A 25,345-nucleotide genomic window follows, 5' to 3' on the forward strand; every position below is an offset into this window, starting at 1 on the left:
AAAATGTCAGTTGCAGAATCCAGGCTTTTGTTTTTACATTATGTTTCTTTGCTCTCATCACACTCAGTGTTTGATTAAATATCACTCAGCACTAACAGCACAGGAGGGGACCAGGAAACTGTTTGTAACGTCAGTTGGGATATACTGTGTAATCAATCTCTTCTTTCTTTCCCTGTCTCTCTCCTCCTGAATATAATCCCTGAGTGTAACCTTTAAACCTGTCCCCCCCCTGCAACACAGTAAGAAATGACAGTAATTCTTTACCTTGCGTCTGTAATTACTTTGCATTTACAAAGCCTCAGTAAATACACGTGTACTTACACATAATCACAGTGTCCCTGGTGTTGCCTACTGCCACTGTCTTTACAGTTCTGCGTTGTGATTTTATTGAGGATATTGTTCTTTGTAACTATTTGTGGAATCTTCATTGAATATATCTTCATTGTACATATACTACATTTAATTACAATATAAGTACAACGTTTCATTGTAAAACATTTTAAATAGATTTTCATGAAGTAGGATAGATAATGTCAAAGTTAGCATCAAACAATATTATATTTCCGTTCCATTCAGATTGCTTTAATTACTGCTTTAATAATTCATATTGTACCACAGTGTCAACATTTTCTTATTAATATGAATATTTTATCGAGAGAACATGAAAAACTGCTCCTGTTGAAAGAGTGTTTAGTGACGTTTTTCAACAGAGGTACGCAGCAATAACATGAAGGTCAAGTAATAACATGTGAAAGAAATCCTGTTCTGATGGAGGGGTGATGTGATTTGAATAGAAAGCCGCAGCGCCGCAGTCCATGTGCATTCTGCATTTCGTTTGTTATGTTTTCCTTCTCATTTTTGTACATTCTGAGAAATGTAGAAGCTTCACACGAGTGAAAATGTACAATTCATTCGAAAACGAAGAAGAAAAAACTCAAGACTACTCACAAGCCCCCAGCACCCAGTGTCTGAGTTGTTGTTTATTTCCGGATTGGTAACTTTATTGGGTGTGTTGTTGCTTTGGAAAAATATCATGCTAATACAGCTTTGATAATCTATCCCATGGAGTCCTGACCCTTAATAACAATAAACAGTAGAGCTGTAAAATAGCATTGTTAGCTTTACCACCCTATGTCATTGTACAGCTTCATAGGCTCTTAATTCTAATCATTTCCAGGGCTGTGAAACCAGAGTAAAAATAACCCTAACTGGATAGACAGCACAGAGACTAATTACCCTCAGATCTGAAACAGTGCTGCAGGCGTGATTCAGGAAGTCAGTTGATTATGAATAATTTGAGATACTGATACAAGCTTCAGACCAAGGGACTGCAGCGGAGTCTTCTGCTGCTACTTCTCCTCCTCCTCCTCCTCCTCCTTCCTCTCTAATTTTGACTGACACATTTGAGATTGCTGTAGAAATTTAAACAACTTTTCAGTATATTTTACATAATAAAATGATAATTTAGCAATTATATGAGCAAAACAAATTATTCTCTGATCTCCAGAGTACAATGACCTACAGTATCAAGGGATTACACCAGTTATTAATTTTTAAAAGTATGTACCGGTGGGGTTTTACTTGAAGGAAACATCGAAGGAAAGAGAAAGGCACAGAGGAAGATTTAGATATGCTGGGAGATATTGAACTGAATCCGTGAATTGAGGGTCCTCAAATGAAAGTAGCTGCTTTAATTGCATGGGGGAGGCTGGTTAGGCTTGCCGTCTGCACAGTCAGCTGTCACCCCACAAGATCTGCACTTAGCAGAGTTAAGAGACTATGATTATCAGTAATTCACACCTCTCCCCCGCTCCTATCTGGTTAGTGTGGAGGGGAGCCTTCTGCTCTCCTTTGCAATTGTGATCTCTACAGGCTCTTCACCTCCAAACGGTTAACTCTTTGCAGCAATGGCAATACTGCATGTTTGTGTATCTTAATGGAGCTCAGCTGCTTCCCAGGTCATGATGATGATGATGATGATGATGATGATGAGGACGTTACCACCTACTAAGGCTAGAAATAATATAAGAAAACATGCTGCGAGACTTCCTGTGCTTGCCCACAGTACCATGCTGGACCCTGAGGGTGTCGGGTCTCACCAGATAACCAGCATTGGACCAGTTTAAATACCTGTGACACTGTGCTGATGTTTCTACGGAGGAGCACTCTCTCAGCAACATGAACAGAAACAAGCAGAGCCCCTGGGTAGTGTAGCTAGGGGCAGCAGCGTTGTTTCATCTGTTTGATATTTGAATGGGCTGTTCACCATTGAGCACAATAAAGATCCCATTCTACTCCATTTACCCCAGTGCCTTGGCTAACTGGAACTACAGTTCAGTACAGGCTGCACATTTTAGCTTTGCCAGATTCACTTTTCTCTAATTTAATTACCAAACATGACCATGACAACACCACTGAATCTCAACCTCCACACTGTGTGTGAGGACAGGCTAACTGCTGATACGCAATGGATTTGTTCTGCACACGTATCTTCCGGTGCTGAGAGCTCTGCAGATTGAGAGGCAGGCATTAGCCAGGTGAGTCGCTGTGAATGAAAGCACACAGTTGTTCCAAGCTTGTGAGTCCAGTCATCCGTAGGGACGGGGTGGATCTGGATGTCAGGATCTGGCACTGTTGTGACTCGGATTACACTAGAGCCCACGCTGCATCGAAATGCTGATCACACTACTCTGATTGTCATCGCTGTCATGCTTGCCTCCATAATCAAACCATCAGGAGACACCTCTGGATATGCCATGTAACTGTAAAGTATAGTAAAGCATAGGTAAGCATGGTCAAGACCAGAGCTGTATGGTAAAGCCTATTAGTGCATAGTATAGACAGGGAGAAAAACCTGGTCAAGCTGCAAAAATGCCAAGCAGAAATACCCTGGTAAACTGTATCATTGTACCGGCAGCTCTTTACAGATATAGCAGCTGTAATTCTGGGGTCTGGGGTCTGCTCAATTGTTAGCACCCTCTGTTGGTGGAAGGTGTTATATAAAACGCACTCAGCTGTTCCCCCTGTTGTTCCCCCTCCCTCTCCTCTGACCAGTACTGTGAAGAGAGCCGGCTCGACGGAGCGGGTGGGGCCGATGCGCAGGGAGAGCCCGGGGGACCCCAAGAGCAGCCGCACCCGCACGGGCTCCACCAGCAGCAACTCCAGCGGCAAGAAGACCAGCGAGAGGTATGATGAGTCCCAGTGAACCCCTTAGCACATCATTACCATTACAGTGTTAGTATGAATAGTTACAAAGCACTTAACGTGTACGTTATTGTGCATGATCGAACCCTTTTCTGATGCAATTGTGTACTTACATATATCGTGCAAAAAGATTTTCACATGAAGTACATTGTAACTATGCATAATGACATTGTAATGATGTGTAAGTACACATGTATTTACTAAGTAACTACACAGTAATCAGAGACGCTTGATGTTAAGTGTTCCCTGTAGTCGTACAGTATGGGAACAGTATTGTCCTGCACAGTGATTCATTGTGGGTGTTTTCTGTTTTTCATTCAGCAAACCCAAGGACCCCGTATTCAGCGCAGGTAAGTAAAATGCCTTGTTTATTGTTATTACAGATGGTAGCCTGGTTCTTTCTCAATGCCCTGTCTCAATTCACAGCTTCTCCTCAGTACTGTGTTTTCATTGCCATCTGTTTTCACGCTGTTACTCTTGACTGGAAAAAGAATATCTGCTTCCGATAATATAATGATTGGGCAGGATTCCATCAGTGCAGCAGTCATTAGGAGGCATTTCAAGTTATTGATTAGCGATTAAATATATATGTGCTTCATTGAAGTGTGTACCGCTCTAGGCTGTGCACCATATGGCCTGCTGATTTAGAGACGCCCATTTAATCTGCTGTGTTTTTATTACAGCTTCAAGCTGTATTGCGTGTGTGTGCGAGTGTGTGTGCGCGCGAGAGTGTGTGTGTGTGTGCGTGTGTGTGTGTGTGTGTCTGTGTGTGTGTGTGTGTGAGAGTTTGTGTGTGTGCGAGAGTGTGTGTGTGTCAGTGTGTGCGTGTGTGTGTGTGTCAGTGTGTGTGTGTGTGTGTGAGAGTTTGTGTGTGTGCGAGAGTGTGTGTGTGGAAGTTTGAATTTCAGCACACCAAATTCAAAGGAATAACATAAAGATATACGAGATGGGAACATTTCCTAATAAAGAATAGCGGATTTGTATCCTGAGTGTCCGATAGCTTAGGCTGTGTTTTCAGGTTAAGTTCGGTTAATCATCAAATGAAGCAACACAGGTAAAGAGCTGCTGTTTTCTTCAGACAGTACCTCACATGCTGAGCAGGGTTTCAAACCCGGGGATGAATCTTCATGCCCGGGGGATTCTGGTGCATGTACCTCACCCTGAACAGGGAGAGAAACACGCCCAGGATTTGTTCTGTCTGTAAACGACAGCGCCATCAGGGTCTCCTGTAACACTCCTGGCTCAGACAGACACAGCATTGACTGACTTGTAATAAAGTTGGACTCTTAGGAGCTTTTTAGAGCTGCTGGAGAAATGCATTTATAAAAGTAAGCGTGACTCATTAGCAACGTCCCTCGCATTGAGATCCCCAATGCAACATTGTGAAAATGCTTATTATAAATACATCAAACACAAATCTAATATTTCCTGTAAGGCAGGCGGCAGGTGTTAGGTGTGCTTGAGTGTTCTTCTCCTGCACATTTGTTTTTTTACCCAGTCCTTCTATCTCTGTCTCTGTAACCCCAAGGGAAACGCCGGGTGACGCACTGTAAAGGTAGGCCTTGTTACCCAGCCCGTGTAGCTCTCTGAGCATTGACAGTTGCCTAGGAGACCAGCCCTGCGAGTCTGCAGTGACACGCAGCCTTACTCCCCCCACCCCCACCCCTCCACACTCTCTCCTCCAGCTTGGAGTTAAAAATCCAGAACACGTTTATTATTTCAGAGCTCGTTAAAAATAAATTACTACATGGCAGCTGTCTAAACCAGTTTGATGGAACACTACTCAGCTCCTTCTGATTGCAGATCGGTTTTATTGATTTAATAATAATAATAATAATAATAATAATAATAATAATAATAATAATAATAATAATAACATTGCTGTGTAGTCAGTGTTTCCTTCATTAAAAAGCTGCTTATTGAGAACGCTGTTCTGTCTCCGTGGCACAGAGAGCTCTGACATACACAGAGAGCTCTGACATACACAGAGAGCTCTGACATACACAGAGAGCTCTGACATACACAGAGAGCTCTGACATACACAGGGGTGTGCGTGTAGGAGTAACCTGCCCTGACCCCTCACCCCTGACCCCAGCACTAATGTGTGAAGAGACCTGTCTAACATGCCGTACTGTAGTTCTCTTCGCTGGTCTTGCATTAGCTTGTAACCCTAATCCTGTGTGGCTTTTTGCTAGTTTTGGGACCCCCCCCCCCCCCCCCCCTCCATCCCTAGGCTGTCAGCTTGTTGTGATTATTAAAGGGTCTAAAAAGCTCTCCTAGATATCCAAAACTAGTACTGTAGGATAGAAGACTAGCTTATATTAACATTTAAAAGTGAACTTCATTCTATAACAGTGCTACTCAGGGCTGCAGAATGATTCTACTCGTAAAAATAAGATCTTGGTGCAGTATACCTGGTTATACTGCTTCCTGTTCCAAAGTGGTTTAGTTACTGTGCAGCACTAACCGACAGTCTTCAGCACACATGGATAATGTTGCAGTCAGGGAAGAGAGATTTAAAAATCACAGTCGGGGTCATTCAAATGTACAAACCTCTTGAGAGACCCAGTTCCAAGGTTCTCATGGAGGCCTTGATCTTTCAAAGCCTTCTTTCCTTCTCGTGTAGCCTTGACTGCAGACTCTTCCTTGCCTGTATGCATGCACAGTGGAAACGAGAAGAGACTGGCTGCCCACTTTATCATGCAGCAGTGTTGCAGTATTGCATCTTATGGCTGAGCGTTTATGTTATGGGTGCACTGCTGGATCCTATGTTAATGTATAAAATGCTGAATGTAGCGCTCAGGATAGGTAAGTGATTAATCAGGCGCTGTTTGCAGCCTGGTATTGGGATGCTGTGTGCAAGGTCCCTGACACAGTCCAGTGAATGAACCTCAAAGCGGACTGCCTCAGAGACAGAGCCGTGGCTTGTTCATTACTCCACACTTACTGACCTTGTGATGGAAGAGTGCTGATCAGGGCTGTCAAACCACACAATAGCCTCCTAAATGCGTTTGACTGGCTTTTAAAACACATTCCTCTTGAGACCTTGCTCTAGTCACAGATTCGCAGTTCAGGAAACGATATCATTGTTAAAGCAGTTCAAAGGGGTTTGAGCGTTCAGATAATGGGAGAAATATAACCAAACCCTCAGAACGCTACAGTGGAGTCCACTTCTAGTGGGAAGCCCTTACTGTCACATTCACTCACTTTAAGCATGACAAATAAAGAATAAATAATAATGGGACAGGCATTCGGATTTATTCATTTTGTGTTCGTTTGTTTGTAACTGCTGTATCACTTCTGCCCTCCAACCACACCCCCCTCCCCCTTGCCAACCTTACCACTTTACCTAGTAACCGTGCAGATATTTCTGAGTCACCCGTCAAAAAGGATTGGATCTTCTGAGAGCAGGAGTCGTTTGTTTGGGGTGCTAGCGAAGCCGGTAGACCCTGAATCCAGGAGCACGTCCGACAGACCCCCTGCCCAGCCCGGATTCCGCAAGGCGCCCTCCTTCACCCAGCCGTTCCCCCAAAGCCCCAGCCAGACCCTGTTTAGCCCTCTTGATATGTCAAGGTCACCTAGTTTCAGAAGCCCTCTGAGATCCCCGAGTCAGTATTTTCAGATATGTTTCTAGGTTCTGCCTCGTCTGATTGATTTTGTTGTTTAAGTGGCACAACCTTTAACGTTTCTAACACTACAAAGAGTTTTGTAACGTTTTGTTTTCTTTCTCCTGTACCGTATGTCTCTTTTTTTGTTCCTGTCTTCTCCTATTCTGATCACTCTCGTTGTGTTTGCTGCTCTGTCTTGAGCATCTTGAGCGCGGGCACTTTTCCTTTCTGTCTTGTTTCCAGTCCCATCTCCTTTTGAATAGCATGGTTCATCTGTTAACACCTGTTGAGCTGGCTAATGAGACAAACTGCTTTCTATTCACCGTGCTCTGCTAGCCGTTGCATGTTTTGTGACTTGTACTTTAAAACGCCCAATAAAATTCTTTTAAAACCTGCATTCTTGTGTTTCCTGAACCTTCATTTCTCTTTTTTTTCTTGTTACGCTTTCCATGATTCCTGGCTCTTAATGCTGCCCTTGCTTGCATGCTGATTGTTGGAGCTGAACTGTCTTTTGAAGCTCTTTGTCTTTTTTTAGAGGAAGGGTATGTGAAAATGTTTTTGCGTGGGCGTCCTGTTACCATGTACATGCCTAAAGATCAAGTGGAATCCTACAATCTGGAAGCTAAAGCAGACCTGCCGGCCAAGAAGCTCAAACTGGATTGGGTGTATCCTTTTGTTTTTATACCCAAGCATTAGCTCAGCGCTGTTTATTTAGCAGGCTTCCAGATCCAGTCACTGCATCTAATAACCTTTTTTGCATCTGTTCAAGTTCATATAGAAACCCTTTCATGCATGAACTATAGAAAATAGCTGAAAAAAACAAAGACATTTCAAGTATCAATATATTTTTCACTGAATAATATAACACACTCATGTGAGGCTATCATGCATTTGCGTCTTCCATATGTCCTCATATAAAGACTAGAAGAGAGGTTTTTTTTATCGGCCCCCATATGAGGATGAAAGGGTTAAAGCATCACGTTTGAATACCTTAGCCGAGTCATGCAGCCTCTTCAGAGGCACTAACATTTCAAGCCTGGATGTTCAACTGCATGACACATAAAAAAGGGTTCTAGGTAGATGTAAAGGTGAACTGAATTGTGGGATTGCACATTGTGAGGTTTGCTCAAGCGCTCCTGGGAGTTTGTCAGGCTCTATTCAGCTCCTTAAAAAAAAAAACCAAAACATTTACATTTTGTCAAAAGGAATTTAGAATTGAATTCCCAAAGCATTTTCGCCCTTATTTTCTCAACACTACGCAAAGTTATGCACAGCGATGCAGCAACAACACAACAGCAAAAACTTGAACACAAATCAACAAATACACAGACCCAAAACTCCAGCTGCTGATCTCTCCTTTCAGACAAACAGAACAGAGGGGTGGATATGGATGAGTACTTTACAGCACGCTTTGGTAGGCCTAGTGGTGGGAAAGGGAAAACATGAAGGCTAGCAGCACAGCCCCAGATATAACATCAAGGCTAGCAGCACAGCCCCAGATATAACATCAAGGCTAGCAGCACAGCTCCAGATATAACATCAAGGCTAGCAGCACAGCCCCAGATATAACATCAAGGCTAGCAACACAGCTCCAGATATAACATCAAGGCTAGCAGCACAGCCCCAGATATAACATCAAGGCTAGCAGCACAGCTCCAGATATAACATCAAGGCTAGCAGCACAGCCCCAGATATAACATCAAGGCTAGCAGCACAGCACCAGATATAACATCAAGGCTAGCAGCACAGCTCCAGATATAACATCAAGGCTAGCAGCACAGCTCCAGATATAACATCAAGGCTAGCAGCACAGCCTCAGATATAACATCAAGGCTAGCAGCACAGCCCCAGATATAACATCAAGGCTAGCAGCACAGCTCCAGATATAACATCAAGGCTAGCAGCACAGCTCCAGATATAACATCAAGGCTAGCAGCACAGCCTCAGATATAACATCAAGGCTAGCAGCACAGCCCCAGATATAACATCAAGGCTAGCAGCACAGCTCCAGATATAACATCAAGGCTAGCAGCACAGCACCAGATATAACATCAAGGCTAGCAGCACAGCCCCAGATATAACATCAAGGCTAGCAACACAGCTCCAGATATAACATCAAGGCTAGCAGCACAGCTCCAGATATAACATCAAGGCTAGCAGCACAGCTCCAGATATAACATCAAGGCTAACAACACAGCCCCAGATATAACATCAAGGCTAGCAGCACAGCTCCAGATATAACATCAAGGCTAGCAGCACAGCACCAGATATAACGTCCGCCTCCAGGCTCCAGATTCTTTAAACTCCTTGACAAAACTTGCAGCTATGGGTACAGAGGCCGGGACTGCCGCTCAAACCTGTACCTGCTGCCGACCGGTGAGACTGTGTACTTCATTGCTTCAGTCGTTGTGCTGTACAATGTAGAAGAGCAGCTTCAGAGACACTACACCGGACACAACGATGATGTCAAGTGGTAAGAACACAAAATCCTACTTCTGTTTGGATTGTCAAAAAAGCTGATTCGAGATGGGCATTGTTTTTTTTTTTTTAGCTATTGAGCCCCCAAGGGGGTAGAGTGTAGAGCCTTGACACACTATTTGAAACTTGTTTGCTTTCATAATACAGCCTCGTCAGTTGTCCTCATGACTTTTTAAATGCAACAATATTGTGGTGAACCTGAAGTCTTGTGCAATTCTGATTGATCGACGAAGAGGTGGGTGAGATATTAGAAGGGAAGCACGAAGCATCACTTTGAAAGATTTCGCAAGTTAAAGATCACAGCAGCAGCAGCAGCAGCAGCAGCTCCGCTACACCTGAAATACAGTGAAAGTGAAACCCGTTATTATAGATCATGGAAACCTCATTGAGAATTAAATACGAGAAGCTGCTGCAATGAGAAGGTAACGTCAGGCTGCTCTCCCTGGTGTTTGAATGTTGTTTGTATTGCTGCAGTCAGTGCAAGCAGGGTTTCGGATGTCTCGGTTGCAGCAATATCATGTTGCAAGAAATTCTAAGTGGCATACAGAGCTTGTTACATACCATCGATGAGCCCTTTCTTTGAGTGTGATACTTGCGTGAAAGCACAATGGGTGAGGGTGCAGATACTGAGCTGTAAGGTAACACCACGCGAGGGTGCTGATGCTCAGATACTGAAGAGGAAGTGTACTACCTGCGGAGCAATCAGCACCCCACTACCAGTGTAGCCCCATCCTTTATAGCTGCTACCAATATACTGCAATGCACGGGGCTAGAATCAGCACAGGCTTTCCAGGAAGCTATCAGATGTTACCTGGACTAGCAATCCCAGTTAAAGCATAATGTGTTCCTGTAACTCACTCCTGCTGGCAACGCCCCTTAACATCAGGTGTTCTGCTCTACACCTGCTGCTTTTGTTATCCAGTGTAAATGTTTTTCAATTACCAGTCATCGTGCTGGTATGTCTTAACGCATCTGTAGTAAGTGAACGACTTTGGGATGCTTTCCATATCAGTGATTACGGGTCTTCTTGGAAGATGCTTTTTCTTTTAATAAAAACATTCTAGTACTCGGGCTCTGCGTGGAGCTAGGTGTGAAGTAACACATGTGTTTGTTTCTTTGTTTCTTTCTTTTTTCTTTCTTTTTTTTTTTTTACAGCCTAGCAGTCCACCCTGATAAAATCACCATAGCAACAGGGCAGGTTGCCGGAACATCGCCTGATGGAAAAGTAAGTGAATCTTCATTCAAGAGGGAAGAAAAACAAACTGAAACCTTTAAAAATAAATGAATAAAAACATAAAGACTTGTGTTCTATTAGAATAGAGTAGAAAACCAGTCACACTTGCTTGGGCAAGCTCAGTGTTTTTTCAGCATTTTGTTTTGTTTCGAGGTGTCGAGTCTGGGAGATGTGTAATGAAGCCCATGTGTGAAGAGGCTGGCGTCAATAAAATACAAATGTCTTTCCTCCTGCCATGTCTTTATAAGGTTTTTAAGAACAATGCAATCACAGTGTGAACCTAGATTTTCCAGGGCCTTTGCAAATCCATTTAATAAAGCCGCAGTCCTCTTGGTTTAACGCACCACGGATCATGGTCCCTGAATGCAGCCCTGTGCCTTCACTGGAACACAGATGCTTTATAAATACAGCTCTGTATCTTTCAGCAAGGTGAAGATGAGATGAGATGAGAAAGTGAGATTTATTTTACTTTCCTCTGACAAAACTCAGAAGCATAAAAGTATTACAACCCCTATTGCTACAAACAAGGAAAGTGATTCTATGGAAACAGTGTGGCACGTCTTCATGGAGATCAGTCCTATGAAGGATTCCTGTTTTGTTTTTTTCACAGCGCTCCAGAACAGCGAGCAGTTTCTTCTCTGACAGCTCGTGTAGTCAGTCAGTCAGTGAAGATAATAAAAATCCTGCTGTATGAAGACAGATGAGAAAGATGTTTAAACACTGCAGTAACCCTTTATCCGACTCTGCCTTCCACAGCAGCTGTGCCCCCACGTGCGGGTCTGGGACTCGGTCAGTCTGAACACGCTCCACGTGCTCGGAATGGGCTTCTTCGACCGGGCAGTGACATGCATCGCCTTCTCAAAATCCGTGAGCTCAGCTTTTTCATTTAAAAAATATGTATTCCTAGTAAAAATCAATCAATAAATACCGGAAGTTGATTCTGCCCTGCCCTGCATGAAGTGAAACTTCAACTGTCATCTTATTAGCAACGGCTCAATTGATTTCAGTGTATTCATGAGAACTCAAAAGCAGTGTTAAGGGTGCAGCAGCCAAAATGGTCCCCTCATCCTTTTATTTTCTGTTCCCTCTCCAACTTTTAGACCCTGTCACCAGCTGTCTAGTAAGCTCTCTAGAATAGAACAATTACATTTATTAATCAGTCAGTTCCTTAATGAAAAGACTTTTGCATGAAGCAAACATTAATAAACTGGACTTCATGCTGGGAAGAATCGATTTTCAGGTAGTCATTTCTTAATGACAGATATCTTTACTAGGAACACCTTAGATCAGTAATCACGTATATCTGTGTAGCATATTCTTACTGTGATTTATTACAGATTATAAATAAACAGATTTGCCAGCGATGTGTCTCTGGATGTCCCTGCAAAGGAGGTGCTTGCATCTCAGTGGACTGAATAAATAACTTTTAATCAATCAATAAACTAATGAATAAACCGTGTGATTCGCAGAAGGGAGGCAGCAATCTCTGTGCAGTGGACGACTCCAACGATCATGTTCTCTCTGTGTGGGACTGGCAGAAGGAGGAGAGGCTCGCTGAAGTCAAGGTATTCCATTGTGCGGCGTTATAACAGAATGTGACCGCTGAAAACGAGCCGCGACTCCAGAGCTTGAACTCCAGCACGTGGACTCATCAGCACGGGGTCGCCCCCGGATACGCACATATTTAAACAGAACATCGTTTAGAAGCATCCTGGACATTTGTAAATGTAATTGTGCTCAGAGGGAAATACACCAGGGCATCGTGAGGAAAGAGTGCTCCCTTCGTGCACAGGAGCGCTGTAGATATGTGTAGATCAGGGGTGGGCAATCCTGGTCCTGGAGGGCCGGTGTCCCTCCTGGCTTTTGTTCCAACTGTGCTCTAAATTACTTAATTGTACTGATTATTATCAATTATTGGTCTAATTAAGTAATTTAGAGCACAGTTGGAACAAAAGCTAGGAGGGACACCGGCCCTCCAGGACCAGGATTGCCCACCCCTGGTGTAGATGCTCCTGGGAGCTTTTTCGATTGGATGACAGGTTAACCTACATTCTGATAGGTCAGTGGCCTGTCAGCTCACAAGCTTATTGGCTAAAAAACTATCCCTAATCCCCAGCAATACGCATGAGACCCGGTTGCCTGAAGCTGGGACTTTGCTGCCGTCACAAGACTCTCATTCCATCTATAATTAGCACAGCAGAAAGAGACACTGTAACTGGAAGCGTTCTCTTTCCCTTCCATGGTCTGCAACATAATTACGTTCTGTTAACTTCGTTATGTGACAATACATCGAATTCGAAGTCCAGCATTTGCATTTTCTTTCTCTATTAGTTTTGTCCCTGTAAGTGCTCCAGTTTGATGTGAGCTGTTTGAAATCTCATTGTGTTCTCTGCTTTCTTCCTGTTCTGTTCTGTTCTGTTTGTCTCCAGTGTTCCAATGAAGCTGTGTTTGCAGCAGATTTCCACCCCACAGACACCAACATCATAGTGACCTGCGGAAAATCTCACCTGTACTTCTGGACCTTAGAAAGCGGCTCTTTAGTTAAGAAGCAAGGCTTGTTTGAGGTATAAAGGGGGGAAAAAAAATATTGCATTATTGAAAACTAGATTGAAAGATAATATGCAGCAAAAATAAATATGCCCATGTGTAGTTTTGAAGAAAGTTTTTCTTGATGCTCGAGTATTTAGATTCAAATCCATTTGGTAAAAGGCTAGTGAATTAACCCACAGTGCCACCTACCCCACTTTTTTTCCATGCATTTAAGCTTTGGAGAGGTTTTGTTTTTTTAGGGTTTATAATTGAGCCCCTAGGTAGTAGAATTAATATATAAGCCAGCGTGCACTGTAGCAGAAAAATGTCTGTAAATAAAGATGATGTTTCTGTTTGTTGCAGAAGCAAGAGAAGCCCAAGTTCGTCTTGTGTGTGACATTTTCAGAAAACGGGGATACGATAACAGGGGACTCGAGTGGGAACATCCTGGTGTGGGGGAAAGGTAAATGCAGACTGGAGCTGTGCCCTGGTCTTCAGAGAGGGAGTAAAGAAGTCTTTCAAACCCTCCTCTCACAATATCTGAGTGCTGGGACCAACACAGGCTTTCCACATTCCAATATGCATTTAACTTTTAAAGAACATTCCAGTGTGGAAACGCTGTGTTTGAATATTGGATTAGCAGGAAAACAGAAGTATAATGAGTACTGTATTACAGGAAAAAGAATCTCTCGGGACGCAGGACCTCATCAAATGACCTATTAAACAGCTGAATGTGTGCTGCTTATTTCACACGTCGTTTATGCATTGGTTTCTTTTGCATGATAACTTTTCGATAGTCATTTACAAATTCTGTTATATGAACGAGGTCATTTCTGCCACTGAATACGTTTCAAGCAGTGCTTGCCTGATTGTTTTAATATTTGAATACGTCCTTAGTAATGCAAACAGGAAAACATATGACAAAAACAATAGGTCCAAAGGCACGTACTGTTTATATACACAGTCCATATGCAAGAGAGCTTTGTTAGATGTGTTTTTTAAAAAGAGGACCCCTCCACTGTTACAGCGTGGCTTTCAGTCTTTGTGATTTCTTTGCTGTTTGTCTTGCAGGTACTAATAGGATTAGCTGTGCTATTCAAGGGGCACATGAAGGTGGCATTTTTGCACTTTGCATGCTACGCAATGGCACGTTAGTGTCGGGCGGTGGGAAGGACAGAAAGCTGGTCTCCTGGGATGGGAACTACCAGAAGATACAGGAGGTTGAGGTGAGAGCCGGCGTGCGTGTGTGAAGTCTGAATCCATGCCGCTGCAATTCAATATTCCTGGAATAAATGATCTGTTAGGGTTTGCATCTTCCGCTTTGCAGGTGCAGATAATCTGATTCCAGCATTCAGATTGGCTAACGTGAGACACTGGCCTATTAAAAACATTTGAGAGTATCTTTAGTGCTTCCTTAAGGTTCTGTGAATAGACCTCTTTGCAGACTGCCACAATGCCCTGTGAGAGGCTGGAGAACCACCGGAACCCTGATGTGAACATTCTTCAATAGGGTTCTAGAATTCAAGCCACTGGTTCAACAGAGACTTGTATGTACTGTAGATCGTATTTCCAAGTGCAGCTGTTGCTAATGAAAAAATAGCAAGCCTGGTCAGACACGCTATGCAAGTCAATATCAACCTGTGTCAGTCCCTCCATTTCACTTCCTGTGTAGAAATAACCAGACAGAAATAGGACTCGGATGAAACAGCATTTCCAAAGGCTGGTGCTTCCAGAGCAGTTCACTGCTGGCTATGTGCAGTACATACAGTAGTCCATACAGCCTGCTTAGCGCAGGGTGCGAACCCAAACCGTTCCAGCTCAGTATGTCGCTCTCCAGAGCTGACTAGTTGCTACCCTAAAACGTTGTGACATGTCTGATTACTCAAGCTTTCTATGGATACATTTCAGTGCCCTAGTATAGTTCTGCATGCTTGTTCAACCAAGTGCCCCTTTCTTCCCTCCCCACACAGATTCCTGAGTCATACGGTCCTGTCCGGACAGTGGCTGAAAGTAAAGGAGAGTGCGTTCTTATCGGCACCACCAGAAACTACGTTCTTCAAGGCACTTTATATGGGGAGTTCAACCCAATCACCCAGGTAAACACATCTGCACTCACTGATGGAAGCTTATTTAGAAAAGTGGAACTGGCTTGCACCAGCTGAAATGACTTGAATGCAATTATATTTCAGAAGCAATGATGACTTTAAAACTCCCTGGGTGGACCAATCTTACACATACAAACCAGTGGATGCACACAGACAGGGTGCTCTCAATCTTACACATACAAACCAGTGCATGCACACAGACAGATGGATGGACGTGATCAGTGCATATGAGTCCCTATTTCTTTGAAAGAGAATCATAGAAAGGGGTTACTTATAAATAATAAGTATATGAGATCAATAAAACATGTAGCAATCTGTAATTCTCCAAAAATGATCATCAAAATAAACAAAAATACAAGTGTGTTGTTAATGTGCTGTGATTTGTTGCAGGGTCACACGGACGAGCTCTGGGGCCTGGCAGTGCATCCATCTAAACCCCAGTTCTTAACGTGTGGCCACGACAAGCACATCACGCTCTGGGACTCCTCCTCTCACCACCCTGTCTGGAGCAAGACTATAGAGGTGAACCGCTACGCTAACCCTACCCTAACCCACCACTAACCAACACTATCCCTAACCCAACAGTACCCTTAACCCCAAACCCTAACCCAACACTATCCCTAACCCAACAGTACCCTTAACCCCAAACCCTAACCCAACACTATCCCTAACCCAACAGTACCCTTAACCCCAAACCCTAACCCAACACTATCCCTAACCCAACAGTACCCTTAACCCCAAACCCTAACCCAACACTATCCCTACTCAACAGTACCCTTAACCCCAAACCCTAACCCGACACTATCCCTAACCCAACAGTACCCTTAACCTGAAACCCTAACTAGTCCTGTGTGTGTGGCCTGCTCCCTCTCTGGTGTTCACTGTAGTAACCCTTCTCTCCTTGCTCTCTGCAGGATGCAGCCCAGTCAGCTGGCTTCCATTCCTCTGGAGCCGTCGTCGCTATAGGAACGCAGACTGGGAGGTAAGCTGCATGAGCTCACAGGGTTCCCTTCCTCTTAGACTGAACAGAAAGCCAGGGCAAGGGTGACACCTGCTGGCCACTCAGATACACACACACTGTAGAATGCTGGAAATGTATGTGGACCTGTTATTTCTAATGGAAAGTGTAGTTCATCATAAACTAGAATTGACATGAAACTATAATTATATTAATCTAAAAATGTCGGGTTTTTTTATAGTCTTGAACATGAATAATTGGAGTAATGAAAAGATTGTGAAAAGCGTGCATAATATAAAGTACAAATATGTGCAATGTATTAAAGACCGTTTTGAGAAGCCCCTTTAGACTGCCTGGTCACTTTATTAGGATCTGTACCTCACTTTGGGTTGTCAGGGGAGTTTTCTTAAAACTTTTCCCTTTGGAATTCTCTATTCCTGATACCTCCGGTTCACTACCTCAGATACTGCCCTGCTGGTCCTTCACAAACACTGTGAGGGATGCACAGCTCAGATACTGCCCTGCTGGTCCTTTACAAGCACTGGAAGGGATGCACAGCTCAGATACTGCCCTGCTGGTCCTTCACAAGCACTGTGAGGGATGCACAGCTCAGATACTGCCCTGCTGGTCCACAAACACTGTGAGGGATGCACAGCTCAGATACTGCCCTGCTGGTCCTTCACAAGCACTGTGAGGGATGCACAGGAACACACTCTTGTGCCGTACAGGGGCTCATATATAAAGATACAGAAGTAGGAGTGAATGCATGCTTGAGTTGCACCAGGCACTTGCTTTTCTGGTTGTCGTATTGCTTTGTTCTCGCCGGGGTGTTTTCTGCACATCCTCTTACCTCTCAACTCTCTCCACGTTTTTTGTCACAGGTGGCTTGTTTTGGACACAGAGACAAAGGACTTGGTCACAGTTCACACAGACGGCAGTGAGCAGCTGTCAGTTATGCGCTATTCACCAGGTTAGGAGGCAGGACACTCACTGTCACATTTCAGTTTGGGGTTTACCTGAAGACCGCTGTCCTCTCTCATACAAACTGTATGATGCTCCAACACAGGGTTTCCCAATCTAAAAGAAACTTAGTAAACGCAACCCTTCATTGAACTAATAATGTGCTTAATTAGACCTTTTCAATTTTTCTCAACTCCTAAAAAGTTGCCGATTTCAAGTTACTTATATAATTGTATAGTTAACTTGAAAAATCCAACTGTTTAAAAGCTGAAAACAATTAAAAAGGTCTAATTAAGCTAATGAATAGTTCAATGAAGTAATTGAGAACTCAGTTGGAATGAAAACCAGCAGACACAGGGGTCCCACAGGACCAGGATTGGGAACCCCTGTTCTAACAGAAGAAAAACTGGCCCTTCCTGACCAGTTCATGGCTATGGGGCCGCTATAATGGAAATGGAATCCAGTGCAGGTCTTTGTGGAAGCCCTGTTCTCAGTTGTTTCATTGAACCAATGAACCCTTCTTCCGGTGCTAAAGCTGTTAACTGCTTCATTACACCTGGTTACCCTGGTGCAGAAGGGCTCTCCAGAACTGATCTCTGCAAACCCTGAGGAATGTTTTAATCACTATCTTCCCATATCACTTTACAATGTATGTGGCAATTCAATCGCACGTAGCTGTTTCTGCTAGAACACTGTCATTCCAGAGAATCATTCAACATTTCATCCATTTGAGATGGCAGGTAAATGTTTAACTTGGATCAGTCTGGTCTTCACTGGCCCTGACTTTCACTTCTGCCTCTGTTTGCAGATGGTCATTTCTTGGCAATTGGATCTCATGACAATTACATTTATATCTACGGAGTGAGCGACAACGGCAGAAAATACAGCAGAGTTGGGAAGTGCTCAGTAAGCTTTTCTCCTTTGGGATAATTGGATGGAAAGACATTTAACACCATGTATTATTATTATTATTATTATTATTATTATTATTATTATACTGCTAGTTTCCTCATATACTGGATTCTAATCTGCAATTCCCAGTGTCATGTTGATTTAGGTATTTCAATGGGCTTATGCTACTGGCTGTACATTTCAGCACTAATTCTAATTAGTCCCAGCTAACCCCCATGCTAGACAAGGAGAGATGAAAGCAGACAAGCTGCTTGACTGTGGTGTTTAGAGTAGACTTCTAATGACATGCACACTGTATGGGGCACTCGGAAAGCTCCAGGGCACTAAGGAGATGTTGAGATGCTGCATTTCTGATGTATTGCATTTGTTCCTCTCCTTTATATTTCAGGGTCATTCCAGTTTCATCACTCACTTGGACTGGTCAGTTGACTCCCAGTATCTAATGTCTAATTCAGGAGACTATGAGATCTTGTACTGTAAGTGACATGCAGGGGTTGAATTATTGAACCCATTTATTTATTTTGCTTCAATAAATTCGAATCATGTATAAAAAAAATTTAAAAAAGGAAATAATTTTCCAAGATGCATCCTGTATAACGATTAAACATTCTTCTCTAGGCAAAAAATGAGATGGATGTAATGTGTGTGGAAAAGCAAAACACGTTGATTTCTGTACAAACAGTTGCTGATATAGTTGAAATACAAATATTTTGCAAAGGAACAGAATCACTTACAAGTGCAGTTTTTGTACACTTAATAGCTTGCCAACTGGATGTAATGAATGCTGTTGCACCTTGTCATTGCACAGGGATCCCATCTGCATGCAAGCAGGTAGTCAGTGTGGAAGCAACCCGAGATATCGAATGGGCCTCCTGTACCTGCACGCTAGGATTCCAGGTGTTTGGTGAGTCAGGCTGCAGTATTTCCAGGTGTTTGGTGAGTCAGGCTGCAGTATTTCCAGGTGTTTGGCGGGTGAGGCTGCAGTATTTCCAGGTGTTTGGTGAGTCAGGCTGCAGTATTTCCAGGTGTTTGGTGAGTCAGGCTGCAGTATTTCCAGGTGTTTGGTGAGTCAGGCTGCAGTATTTCCAGGTGTTTGGTGAGTCAGGCTGCAGTATTTCCAGCAGTCTCCTTGCACACTTTGTTTAGTTAATTTTACTACAGGTCTTAAATTAAGATTGTAAACGTATATACCACAGTGCACTCCCATGGTCGTATAATATCAGCATTGCTTAATGTTTTATTAACTAAAAAAAGTGTGTTAGACTTTGCTTGTTGAAGCATGATAGTAGATTCCCCATACTTTAGGTTAGATTACTGACCTGTGTGAAGACATATGGGTTATGCAGCATTAAGAAACACTGAAAGAAGCTTAGTAAATTCAAGCGTTTTGACACAAAGTCTTTCTCAGTGTCTGTAATGAATATCTCTTGCTACAGGACTGTGGCCTGAGGGTTCAGATGGAACCGATATCAACGGCGTCTGCAGATCTCATGAAAAGAAACTGTTGGTTACTGGAGACGATTTTGGAAAGGTTCATCTCTTCTCTTACCCATGCTCACAATTCAGGGTAAGATATTAATAGTAAACACGCCTCTTAAACCATAAACCAAAAACAAAAAAATGGCATTTGGCTTGGCCGAGTACAGATCTCTACAGTTTGGGCCTCAACACATGTGCAGATACTCAGATCTCAGACTGTTGCAATGGGTTGCAGTAGGAATGCTTAAGAAGATGGAGGACCATGATCCCACACAGAAAGAGACAGAGCTGCAAACGAGGCAGGAAAGAGGAAGAGGAGGAAAGGGATTGCTGAAGCACAGCAAAGTGTAGTGAAGCATAGCGAAAGAGTGGGAAAGCACAGGCAAGCATCAAAATGCAAATCAGACCCTTGTGCAAGTTTACCGCGGTATTTTGCATGGTATTTGTGCACTTTTCCCATGCTTTTTCCATGGTAATACCATGCATTCGCCATGATGTACCCTGGTTTACCATGTTAATTAATATGTTCTACCATGCCTCACTGTTCTTGACATTGCTTTACCATGCTTTCACTGTGCTTTGTTACACTTTGCTATGATTTTACTGTGGGGAACGTTTATAAGGGTACAACAAGCGGACGCAGCTTTCTATGGAGGTCAGACATTCTGTTATTACTAGTAATGGAAAATAAATAAATAACTTTAAAAAGTCGAATAATAGCGATCATGGCATTGCTGTGGCTTTATTGACTCTGTGATGGAATTCCGTGATGACCTCGTGAACACGCGACAGCAATACCATTATACCTTGCGTATGGCAAACTATCATAGAACAATAGTATAATACTGCACAGTTCATACAGGAATGGTATACTTGGTGATAAAACCTCATGCCAGACAAACCCCTAATTCCTCTTAAGAAATAACTGCATTGCTTTGATTTAGTAAATAAATGCTTTGTGTTCTTTCAGGCTCCAAGCCACATCTATGGCGGACACAGCAGTCACGTGACCAATGTGAACTTCCTGCATGACGACAGTTACCTCATCTCCACTGGTGGTAAAGACATGAGCATTATGCAGTGGAGAGTTGTATAAGGGGGCCTGGAGAAATGAAGGAGGGCTCTGTCCATGGGGACAAACCCATGCAAGAAGTTTTCAACCACAAATGAAGCAAAGAAAGCGATTATTTAAACAAAGGCTGAATTTTACATTTCTGGTTCATCACAGCTCAGGAAACAAAAAAAAGAAAATGCGTTCAGAGCCCCAGCCACCACTCAGCCTTCAACCGGAGATCGGTTTTTATTTTGTGGCTAACATTGTACTAAGGGAAGGTTATATGCATATACTGCTTAGGTATTTAGGTAAGCAAAAATATAGATCGTAAACTGTCCTGTTTATTTTCAAAGTGTTTATTCTCGGTCACACCAATGCCTTTAGAGAATGTAAATATGTCTAGTTGTTTTTGTTTAAACGTCACTTCTTGTTGGTCCAATGCAATATCTTCTCCAGTATCAGCTCCACCTCGGTACCTGTTGCTGTTCTCACTGGATCATCACTCCCTGACTGTACACACTGCACACCTGTACGCTGTTTACTCCTGCAAACTGTACACACTGCACACCTGTACGCTGTTTACTCCTGCAAACTGTACACACTGCACACCTGTACGCTGTTTACTCCTGCAAACTGTACACACTGCACACCTGTACGCTGTTTACTCCTGCAAACTGTACACACTGCACACCTGTACACTGTTTACTCCTGGACCAAGTCCACTGTGTTCCACTTCTGCCAGGGTTAAGCATTCTATTGAGTCTGGTGTGTCAGGACACACTGCCTGCCTTTTTAAGATTATATTTAATGAAGAACCAGAATATGAATCCGATCGTTAACACAGGCCACAGGCGACCGTTCTTAAAACGTGGCAGTTTCATCTCAAGGCGTGTAGGGAAGCTACAGCATATACGGGATAAATGCCTGAAGGTGTTTTTCTTTCAACAGGCTGACGTTACACATTGCTGAGCACTCATGACAGTGGACTGTATTATGCATTGTGTTTATAGTAAGGCCTCAATAGGTTCAAATCTTTGGAATCCAAACAAAGAACCTGTTGGATGAAAAGCAACTCATTTCTAAAAGATGCTGCCGTTCAGAGTTTCCAGGAGTCAGCTCAGGGCCAGTATTTGCCTAAATGACTAAACTCCTAGTCACGTCCTTGTTGGATCTTGTTTAAAATATCCTTGTCAGACTTACCATTAACAAGTTACGTGAATGATTAACAATGAGAAGCAGCGAGGCTACTGCAGGCCTAGAGCTAGACACAAGGGCATCTGTTTGAAATGTTCAACTCAGAATTGTGATACTGCCAGCTTGGTTACATTGTACATGCTGGAACCGCATTGATGCACTATTTATCTACACAGGTGAAAAATGCAAATAAAAAACAAGTCATTCATTCATAAATAAACAAATAGACTTTGCAACAGCACTGATTAAAATAATGTGCAACTTCTGGTCCCCTGTGTGCCGTGCATGCTTGGTTTTGTACACCAGGCATAAGAAGCTGTCTCATTTTTCGTAAGAAAGGGGTATGGAATGGATATCTGACCGACTTCTGATTGTGAAAAAAAAAACAAGACTGCAATGTATTGTTTACAATAGGGAATGTATGTAAAGACGTGATAAAATAGTAGCTTCCCTGATAATGTTAATATAACTTTAATTTGTGCTTGACAGTATGTCTATGTGTGTGTGTGTGTGTGTGCGTGCGTGCATGTGTGTGTGTGTGCGTGTGTGTTAAATTCTCTGAGTCGTGTATCACTTGCTATAGTATGATGAAGCCTGACAATGTAAAAGACATGTGGCTGTCCATCCATTGGTCTCATTGAACACTGCTCAGCTATGCACTGCTGTGCTTTATATCAATACACTTCAGGACTGTGGCTTGTATTAATCAGTCCGTTTCACTACACCCACCACACTCCATACAGGGTTCATTTGGGTTGGGTTGAGTTTGTGCTTTCCTATTTTAACTGAACAGATTCTACAGGTTAAATAAAGAATGCAGTTTTTGCAGGTTCTCAGTAACCGTTCTAACCCAGAACACTTGCTGCTGTTACATTATTTAGCCACTTTGTGGCACTGAGTGCTACGGTGTAATCAAGTGAACCACAGTTACAACGTCTGGCCACCGGTGGCACTGCATTCTATGCAAAAATTCCTAAATTGATATAAATATCCAGCATCGTTTTTCACTATCTCTAATTATAAGTTGTGGCAGGTTGGTCCGCAAGACATGATTAAAGAAAGATTAATTATGCATAGACTGGGAATGGGACATGAATCAGGAAAAACACAAATATGAGTGAAACGACAAGGAGATAGGGTTTCCAGCAGGGAGCTCTCATCAATGAGAGATAGGGTTTCAGGGAGCTCTCATCAGTGAGAGATAGGGTTTCCAGCAGGGAGCTCTCATCAATGAGAGATAGGGTTTCAGGGAGCTCTCATCAATGAGAGATAGGGTTTCAGGGAGCTCTCATCAATGAGAGATAGGGTTTCAGGGAGCTCTCATCAATGAGAGATAGGGTTTCAGGGAGCTCTCATCAATGAGAGATAGGGTTTCAGGGAGCTCTCATCAATGAGAGATAGGGTTTCAGGGAGCTCTCATCAATGAGAGATAGGGTTTCAGGGAGCTCTCATCAATGAGAGATAGGGTTTCAGGGGGCTCTCATCAATGAGAGATAGGGTTTCCAGCAGGGAGCTCTCATCAATGAGAGATAGGGTTTCAGGGAGCTCTCATCAGTGAGAGAGAGGGTTTCAGGGAGCTCTCATCAATGAGAGATAGGGTTTCAGGGAGCTCTCATCAATGAGAGATAGGGTTTCAGGGAGCTCTCATCAATGAGAGATAGGGTTTCAGGGAGCTCTCATCAATGAGAGACTGGGTTTCAGGGAGCTCTCATCAGTGAGAGATAGGGTTTCAGGGAGCTCTCATCAATGAGAGATAGGGTTTCAGGGAGCTCTCATCAATGAGAGATAGGGTTTCCAGCAGTGCTGCTGAACCGCTTGGGGTTAGAAGTTTCTTCAAAGGAAATTACTGGAGCTTCATTCCAGGATTAAATCTCCACCCAGACCCATCTTTTAAGAGGTTATGAATGTCGTGCTTATTTACCTCCTGTTTTGTCGTTACTTTGTGAGCAAGTCACTTAACCTCCTCGTGCTCCATCTTTCGGTTGTAAGAGACTGCAGCTGATGCATAGCTCACAACCCCTAGTCTCTGTAAGTCACCTTGGATAAAGACATCATGCTGAATAAACCAATAATAATACTATAGGACTGCTCACTCTCACTGCTGCTCTTTAAAGCGTATTGCTGTCAGATCTTACAGCAGGGGTGTCTTTATTGACCCAAGTGCACCATCATGTGTATCCAAATCTGTCCAGTTATTTGAATAACTCCAAACTTGGAGGGTGGTCTAATTGCCACCCATTTGTAAAATTTTGGGAGCGGGTACGTAACAGTCCTTTGATTTATAATCCAATAATATTGTCCCAGTTGCTCATAATGTCTGGCACTCAGCCGGACTGCAATGTTAAAAGAGCCACAAGCCAGAACCAACACTACAGAACAACACACATATCTGGATGACAGCACAGGAAACAGCATCCAAAATGGAAATTCATAAAAAAAATGATTACAGAAATAATCCATGTCCCAGCAAATAGTTTTCCAAAACCACAGCAGTCTGCAAACACTGCTTATTGTGCGGTCACAGACTTAAGAGGAACCAGACCCAGAAATGATTGTTAGACAGGGGTAGACTTTTCATTGGTAGTCATCAACACTTTGGAAGCATTCTTCTAGCAGTTAATACAACACACATGGCTTTTCTGAATGTGTGTCTCGATTCAGGAAAAAAACAAGCAGAGGATCCCATTAATAGCAAGAGTTGAATAGCAATGCTTTTTACATGGGGGGGGGGCATGTTATTGAGGGGCGTGCAAATGGAGCAGTGACAGGAGAACACACAGCTTCATCAGGTCATATTAAATCACATGTTATTGAAGGGCGTACAAATAAGAACATAAGAACATAAGAAAGTTTACAAACGAGAGGAGGCCATTCAGCCCATCTTGCTCGTTTGGTTGTTAGTAGCTTATTGATCCCAGAATCTCATCAAGCAGCTTCTTGAAGGATCCCAGGGTGTCAGCTTCAACAACATTACTGGGGAGTTGGTTCCAGAACCTCACAATTCTCTGTGTAAAAAAGTGCCTCCTATTTTCTGTTCTGAATGCCCCTTTATTTAATCTCCATTAATCTCTGGTCCTTGTTTTGTTTCTTTTTTCAGGTCAAAGAAGTCCCCCGGGTTGACATTGTCTATACCTTTTAGGATTTTGAATGTTTGAATCAGATCGCCGCGTAGTCTTCTTTGTTCAAGACTGAATAGATTCAATTCTTTTAGCCCGTCTGCATACGACATGCCTTTTAAAATCGGGATAATTCTGGTTGCTCTTCTTTGCACTCTTTCTAGAGCAGCAATATCCTTTTTGGAGCAGTGACAGGAGAACACACAGCTTCATAGGGTCATATTAAAAAACATGTCTTGCAGCTGGTGTCTTTTCCAGAGTAAGAGCCAGTGCTGCTGTATCTAGTGATGTTTCTGGATCAAGTTTTGTTTTGCTGGCAAGACAACAGCTGTGCACTAGATGGCGCTGGCGCTTATTAATATAAAGACAATATGGCTGATGTAGCCTTCATTACCAATACAACTAGAACTGAAGAGCAGCTCCTGAACTTACTGTCAAAGCACTTCAACAGAAACCACTAACACAGTACAGTACACAGTACAGTGCTCTAAGAAAATCCAGCGGTGATTTAATC

General features: G+C 43.0%; 1 protein-coding gene across 8 annotated transcripts in view; it reads left to right on the forward strand.

Annotated features, from left to right (window-relative positions):
• Nucleotides 1-22,571, forward strand: part of LOC117419909 (echinoderm microtubule-associated protein-like 1) — a 58,246-nt gene extending 35,675 nt beyond the window's left edge. For 5 of the 8 annotated variants that reach the window (XM_058992083.1, XM_058992076.1, XM_058992084.1 and 2 more), the window contains 20 exons: nt 3,055-3,186; nt 3,526-3,554; nt 4,733-4,759; nt 7,348-7,477; nt 9,136-9,285; nt 10,446-10,515; nt 11,281-11,391; nt 11,994-12,089; nt 12,954-13,088; nt 13,417-13,516; nt 14,125-14,279; nt 15,024-15,149; nt 15,549-15,680; nt 16,073-16,140; nt 16,998-17,086; nt 17,885-17,982; nt 18,377-18,464; nt 18,797-18,892; nt 19,425-19,555; nt 20,438-22,571. In XM_058992083.1, coding sequence (XP_058848066.1) covers nt 3,055-3,186; nt 3,526-3,554; nt 4,733-4,759; nt 7,348-7,477; nt 9,136-9,285; nt 10,446-10,515; nt 11,281-11,391; nt 11,994-12,089; nt 12,954-13,088; nt 13,417-13,516; nt 14,125-14,279; nt 15,024-15,149; nt 15,549-15,680; nt 16,073-16,140; nt 16,998-17,086; nt 17,885-17,982; nt 18,377-18,464; nt 18,797-18,892; nt 19,425-19,555; nt 20,438-20,563 — 2,089 coding nt within the window. In that variant the 3' untranslated portion in view covers nt 20,564-22,571. The remainder of the gene's footprint in view (nt 1-3,054; nt 3,187-3,525; nt 3,555-4,732; nt 4,760-7,347; nt 7,478-9,135; nt 9,286-10,445; nt 10,516-11,280; nt 11,392-11,993; nt 12,090-12,953; nt 13,089-13,416; nt 13,517-14,124; nt 14,280-15,023; nt 15,150-15,548; nt 15,681-16,072; nt 16,141-16,997; nt 17,087-17,884; nt 17,983-18,376; nt 18,465-18,796; nt 18,893-19,424; nt 19,556-20,437) is intronic. The other 3 variants (XM_058992079.1, XM_058992082.1, XM_058992077.1) reach the window with 2 other exon arrangements.
• The last annotated feature ends 2,774 nt before the right edge of the window (nt 22,572-25,345 follow it).

The sequence above is a fragment of the Acipenser ruthenus genome, chromosome 18 (genome assembly GCF_902713425.1).
Source record: "Acipenser ruthenus chromosome 18, fAciRut3.2 maternal haplotype, whole genome shotgun sequence".
NCBI lineage: Eukaryota > Metazoa > Chordata > Actinopteri > Acipenseriformes > Acipenseridae > Acipenser > Acipenser ruthenus.